Genomic DNA, 6,645 nt, shown 5'->3' with positions numbered 1-6,645 from the left:
AAAACATATGGATAAAATACAAATTACCAACTTTAATAAAAATAATATTACCAATAAGAACAACCCAATAAAAATAAATCCAAAATATCACAAAGTTTATAATTTTCATCCATAAATTTCTTTTTCTCTGTTAAAATCTATAAATATCAATTTTAAAAATTACCACTGTGATCAATAAACTTGTTAATTTAGAGAGAAAAATGCTCAACCCCTTCACTAGTTAAGGGGCGTTGGCATTAGAGAAATATTTTACCTACTCACATATCAGTAAATACATTAAGAAAATCTCATATGGTAGGACCAGCTTATAAATTAATTTAAAATTAAAATTAATAAAAAAATATCGCATTTACAAAACCCTAAAAACTGCTACCCTATTAGAAGCAAGATAACCCCCCCACCAAAGAAAGCCCTACACATTTTGCTTTCCCTTATTAAATGGGGTAGGCCCCACCAAATAACATAAACAAATAAGAGAATACTTCAATATTTTTTAATAAATTAATGAGTTCCACAATCATAACAAATATTTCTCAAACCAGGGGTGAGTGAATCCGAGTTAAACTAACCATGGTTATTTTCTAACCGTAAGCACAAGGTTTCCCATCCACAAGATGGTTACAGTGGAAAAAGCAAAGCCAAGGCTATAACCTAACCACAGGGTGAGGTTAAATAGGAGCAACTTTAACCCCACCATCGTTACAACCTAACCACAGAATGAAGTTAAAAGTGAGCAACTCTAATCTCACCATGGCTACAAAGTAACCAGAGGGTGAAGTTAAAGGTAGCAAAATTAACCTCACCATGGACTAGAGTTAAGGTGTATGGATGCTAAGTAATGGAGAAAGTGAAAAACATGGTAGCGTTCATAAAAATTTATTTTGGGTATTTTAAAGTTTTGAATTTTTGAGGGAGGAGTGGGAGGACCGAAGGTTAAGAGGTCTGGTTAAAGCGGGGTTAGTTTTTGTGTTTGTGGGTGTTTCAAATCGAGGAGAGATTCGCAGTTGAATTGCAAATGGAAATGGCAAGGTGTGGTTATGGAGGTGTTGTGCTCTGATCTTCTTTGATCGGAGACATTTAATATGTTTTATCAAAATCTGCGACAGCGTCGTTGGAGATATCTTTCGGCGGGTGGCGGGAGCATTGTGCTGAATTAGTTTTGGCTCTGGGAGGTGCAGAGGAGACGGAGATCCATCCGCCTAGGGTTTTGCTTTTCATCTTTTCCTCCGAGGGTTCATGTAGATCAGCCTTCAATTTTTTGGCACGGAATGAATGGCAAGGATTTTCTGGCTGGGGTTGTGTTCGTATCTGCTGCATGCGGGCTTCATGTTTGTCTTTGGCGAGAGGTGCATCCGGATTTTCAGTTCGAATCGTGCTTTCAATTTTAGAGGTACCCCTATGCTTCGCTTCTGTGAATTTTGAATTTCTTGTTGAAACCCTAAGTTTTAGTTTCGGACGAGGGCCTGTTGTGAAATAGTGCGTGGGAACGTTTTAGTGTGGTAGGTGATGTGATGAGAGTCTGGAAGAGACGGTATATGTTACACACTAAACATTAGACAGTAGGCTGGTTAAACGAATTGGGTGCTCATACGTAGGAGAGTATTAATTGGCAATGGAGTGTAATAAGGATGAGGCGGTAAGGGCAAAAGAGATTGCTGAGAAGAAGTTTGCTGGAAAAGACCTTATGGGTGCTCAAAAGTTTGCTCTCAAAGCACACCATTTGTACCCTGAGTTGGATGGGCTGGCCCAGATGATGGCTGCTTTGGAGGTCCACATTGCTGCGGAGAAAAAAGTCAATGGGGACATGGATTGGTATGGGATACTTAATGTTAATCAATTTGCCGATGAAGCCACTGTGAGAAAGCAGTACAGAAAATTGGCTTTGCAACTCCATCCGGATAAGAACAAGTCTGTTGGAGCAGATGGTGCTTTCAAGATTTTGTCTGAGGCGTGGAGCGTACTCTCAGACAGAGCGAAGAAACTCTCTTATGATCAGAAAAGGAAAGGGTTTCAACAAAGGCCTTCGCAATCACAGAAACCAGCGTCGACCACATGTCCTGATGGTAATGCTTCGAGTGTTAATAATGGGTTCTATAATTTCAATGTTTTCAACAATTTCACTCGTTGCACTACACGGCCACCTGCCCATGCTCAAACGACCGCTCATCCTCCTACTACAGCGTCTGCTCATCCTCCTACTACTGCTCATCCTCCTACACATATTCCTCCTCCTGCTCATATGCCTCGGCCAACTCCACTTGCCCCAAGACCTCCCACTCAGCAGAGGACACCCACATTTTGGACTGCCTGTCCTTTTTGCAAGATGCAGTACGAGTATCACCGAGTGTATGAAAATCAGAATCTGTTGTGCCCCAATTGCCAGAAGGCTTTTTGTGCTGTAGAGACAATAGCAAACAACATGAGCGAAACCACTCCTCCTGGCTTCCAGTGGTCATCTAATCCCCGACCCAGCCACGGGCAGCAAAAGTATCCAAACCACCCCGCGTATGGCACTGGAACTGCAGGGTTTGGGAGTGGGGCAAGGGTTGATTCGTATCAAAATCTTAATAACCCATGGCGTCCTTTTACAAGGCCAGTTGGTCCGGCAACTGTCTCATCTGCAGCAGCAGCTGCAGCTGCCAATGTTGTGCAGCAGACTTATGAGAAAGTGAGAAGAGAGCGCGAGGAGGCTCAGGCAGCAGCAAAAATGAAGGATCAAGTACAGAGGAAAAACAATCACATAAAAAAATCTTCAGCTGAAAAACATTCGAGGCATGTACCTGCAAGTATATTTTCTGGTACAAATCAGGGGACTTCGGTGCAAATGGCAGCTACCAAGGGTGTGCCTAAGCCCAAGAAGAAGAGAAAACGCAAAACAGATAGTGATTCTGATGATGCTTCGGATGATGAAGATGAAGAAGAATTTATGGCTATGCAGGTGGAGATGAATGGAAAAGGTGCATTTGGTACACCAGGGCAGAAATCTTATCAGCCCAGGATGAATTTTGACATCAGAGTCGCTGCTGGCGAAAAGACAAACAATGGCAATAATGGGCCACATAAAAGTGAGCAGAAGCAAGGAGTCTGGGAGTCATTTAATATCAAGATCCCAAATGTAAGTAAATTTAACAAAGCACTAGGCAAGCCTCAATGGAATAGGGATTTCTCACCACAAGACATCCGTAATATGTTGATGGAGAAGACAAGGATGGATATCCGAAAACATCTGCTTGAGTTGAAAAGGACAGCAGAGTGTGCAGCAGCAGCTAGGGCAAGTGCTTCCTCACCGATTGCTGGTAGTGAGGAAGAGTCAAAGCCAGTTGGAAGTGAGACAAGAGAAACTCAAAACATTCCTGGAGTGCAGAAATCAGATAATGCAAGAATGGACACTAAACTCAATGAAATTACTCATTCAGGAAATTCCTTAGATGACCCAGATGCCAAGGTTGCTGATCCTGTGATTATGACGGTTCCAGATCCTGATTTTTATGATTTTGACAGAGATCGGACAGTAGAACACTTTCAGGAAAATCAAGTGTGGGCTGCATATGATGATGATGATGGAATGCCCCGGTTTTATGCACTGATCCAAAAGGTTGCCTCTCATAACCCATTCAAACTTCAAATTAGCTGGCTGGATGCAAAGAACAATAATGATCTTGCTCCTATTGACTGGATAGATGCTGGGTTTACAAAAACGTCTGGAGATTTTAGAGCAGGGAGGGCGAGAAACCAAGATAATCTCAATGTTTTTTCACATATTATTAGATGGGAGAAGGTTCCTAGGGGAGTTATAAGAATTTTCCCTAGAAAGGATGATGTTTGGGCTCTTTATCGTGAATGGTCTCCTACTTGGAGTGAATCTACTCCAGCAGAAGTCAGACACAAGTATGATATGGTACAAGTTGTAACTGATTTCACAGAGGAGCTCGGTGTAAGTGTCATTCCTCTTGTCAAAATTGCTGGATACAAGACTGTGTTTAAAAAACAAGCAGATCCCGAGACAGTTCGATGGGTGCCAAAGAAAGAGCTTTTTAGATTTTCACATCAGGTTCCTGCAAGAATACTTACTGGAACGGAAGCTGAGGATATACCGAAAGGATGTATGGAACTGGATCCTGCAGCAACTCCATTGGAATTGCTCCAGGTGATCAAAGTTGAGGACTGTAGGTGAGGAAAAATGCAGAGCAGAACAAGAATACTGGATTTTTCTGATGGCAACGACTTCCAGTCTTAATGGCTTGGACCTGGACCTGGACCTGTTCTATGGAAAATATGAATGTACCATACAGTTTGACAGTTATAATGGTAACTGATCCTCTTGAGACATTCTTTATGTTTTTTGATGAGGGAGCTACTCTGCATAGTGTCCTAACTCTGAGCAGATACTTGTATATCCTATTAATAGGGCAGGGTGCATATCTTTCAATTTGATGGAAGCGTTGCCACGACTTTGAGGTCTCAATTTTGTTCGCATATTTGGTAGAGAAAATCTGTATCTTGCGCCAAGCAATGACTTTGAATTTATGCAGTCTGTAGTTTATTGAGTTTGCTGGTTGAAGACAAGCAACAGGAGGATGGAGTTACGAATTCTTGCAATCTAAATGTGACGAAGTTTTGCATCATTTCACATCATACAATGTGATTTATTTTTGCCTTCCACTCGAGAACCATAAATTAACTTGTGCTATCCAAAGGCTATGTGGGAAAATACCTCTTATGGTAATTTGTTTTATACTCCGCTGACATCTTTTTCTTTAGTAGTAGTTATAGGTATCAATCAGTAACTTGAGAATTTGGTTTTTAAAAATTAGTCATAAATTTTGCAGGATGGGTGAATGATTGAATGATATCACCAAATGGTTGAATGGCAGTGATTAAGCATATTTGCTGATCTTAGCCAGCATAACTATTTTGATATTTTTCAGTAATACCTTCTCTGTAAAAGTTACTGTTTTTGCCATTTGGTGTGCCCTTCACCAATTATTAGCCTCTCGTGGAATTCAAATTGTAAATTCAGTGGCATTCTCTTCTATATGGTGGTATGTTATGAGGGATCGATATAATTTCTTAATGATTAATAGAAAACAAGAGGAAATATAAGGTAGTGGTAGAATTTTGTTTGGGTTATCTGACTTGTATACAGAGGTGGTCTCTCAAGCAGTTTTTACCCAAATAGAATTAATTTTATGGAATATCAAAGATAAATTTACAGCTTTATCATTGAGAAGATTTATTGCTTTTGTGATGCATTTGTTAACAAACATTTAGAGATGTTTGTCACATTTGTTTGAAAAAACCAAGTACTCTTTTGGTAGACCTCTGTAATTAGTTGGACCGTGAACAAGATCATCTAGATGGTATGGCTCCTGATTGAGGCTGCAAGCATATACAAAATGCAATGACTGTATGGTCTTACGAGATAAAATGTAGCTGAATATATTGTGCTAGGCTAATAAACCTTGCTGCCTAATACTTCGTTTAACATCACTCATGTATCATGTACAAATAAAGTACAACTCAGGGTCAGCATTTGAAGTGTAAACAGTTCTTTGCACTGTGTTATTTATGTTAAAGCTATGCTGTTATTTAAAAGTTCTTTTTAACATTCATACGACTTTATTTATTACTGTCAATCAAATGTATCTGATTTGTTAGATTTAGCAGTTTATGTTAGATACTTTTTTAGCAAGATGTAAACTGCGGCTTATTTGTACATTCTGCTTTATTGTATGTAGAGAAGACAGAGGCCGAACTAATCTAGATGTGTTTCTATATATAAAAGTCAAATTATGTTAAGTGCCAGGTTTTATGTCAATCAAAGTAATATTTTTGGTTGCTTGTAGTCTTGTTACGTCAAGTCAAATTAATACTTGTGGATGGATTAATATTCTGTAAGAGGTCACTAAGAAAACCAGTTAAGCATATGTAAACACATAGCAGGTATAGAAGAAAATCTTGCAATGCATTCGAGTTGGCTGCATCACCTGAGTTATGTCTATCCCTCATCGTCTAATCTGTCTTGTTTTTGTTCACAGATTCTATTCGATCCTTGGAGGGCCCTGTCAACCACTTCTTCACTATGCCAGTATTTATAAAACATAAGTTACTGGATCGTTCCCCTTTCTTCTCTGGACACATGAATCTGCATATTGGATAACTAATATTTATAGGATACTTTCGGACATTGCATGGATAAATGTATCCAGAAATATCTATAACTTTGGCGTTTATTTGAGGGGTATGCAATATGTTTACTGCAGCTTCTTTTTGCTATATATATTTTACGGTTTGTGATAGAAAACACGACGTTTGCTAAATGGAAAAGAATAATAAAAAACATTGCACATCTATATGTAAATATCTATGCATGTACTTATAAATACCACAGGTACAGAAAGAATAAAAACTAAAATAGTGAAAACCAAAGTATAGACAAATACGTTTGAAGTAATCCTCGACACCCCTATATGTATACTTAATTAAAAATATGCTTATTATTATAATTGTCATATTGGTTTCCATGCAACTCTACTTTTTGTAGGTGCTTATTTTTTTGCCGACTGATAATAATCTGCAATCCTCGAAGAACTCATGGGCTGGGTGATATGTTTTGAAGAGGTTTGAAGTGCAAATTTTGGTTCT

The 6,645-nt window shown here is 39.0% G+C and overlaps 1 protein-coding gene across 2 annotated transcripts; it reads left to right on the top strand.

The window, feature by feature from the left end:
• The first annotated feature begins 879 nt into the window (after window positions 1–879).
• LOC149534771 (uncharacterized) lies at window positions 880–6,262 on the top strand. 2 transcript variants are annotated; one of them, XR_016356658.1, is made up of 2 exons: window positions 880–4,722; window positions 6,039–6,262. XR_016356658.1 is itself a non-coding variant. In XM_089803000.1 (2 exons), the coding sequence occupies exon 2, from the start codon at window positions 1,613–1,615 to the stop codon at window positions 4,172–4,174; it is 2,562 nt and encodes an 853-aa protein (XP_089659126.1). In that variant the 5' UTR covers window positions 902–1,390; window positions 1,496–1,612; the 3' UTR covers window positions 4,175–5,025. The 2 variants fall into 2 exon arrangements, 1 of the variants encoding a protein (XP_089659126.1); XM_089803000.1 differs by lacking the exon at window positions 6,039–6,262 and having other exon boundaries at window positions 902–1,390; window positions 1,496–5,025.
• Window positions 6,263–6,645: the final 383 nt, after the last annotated feature.

The sequence above is a fragment of the Cupressus sempervirens genome, chromosome 10 (genome assembly GCF_028749045.1).
Source record: "Cupressus sempervirens isolate cs-2001-9-10 chromosome 10, ASM2874904v1, whole genome shotgun sequence".
Lineage (NCBI taxonomy): Eukaryota > Viridiplantae > Streptophyta > Pinopsida > Cupressales > Cupressaceae > Cupressus > Cupressus sempervirens.
Note: the sequence above shows the minus strand (reverse complement) of the source record. Positions and strands in the feature narration are given on the sequence as shown.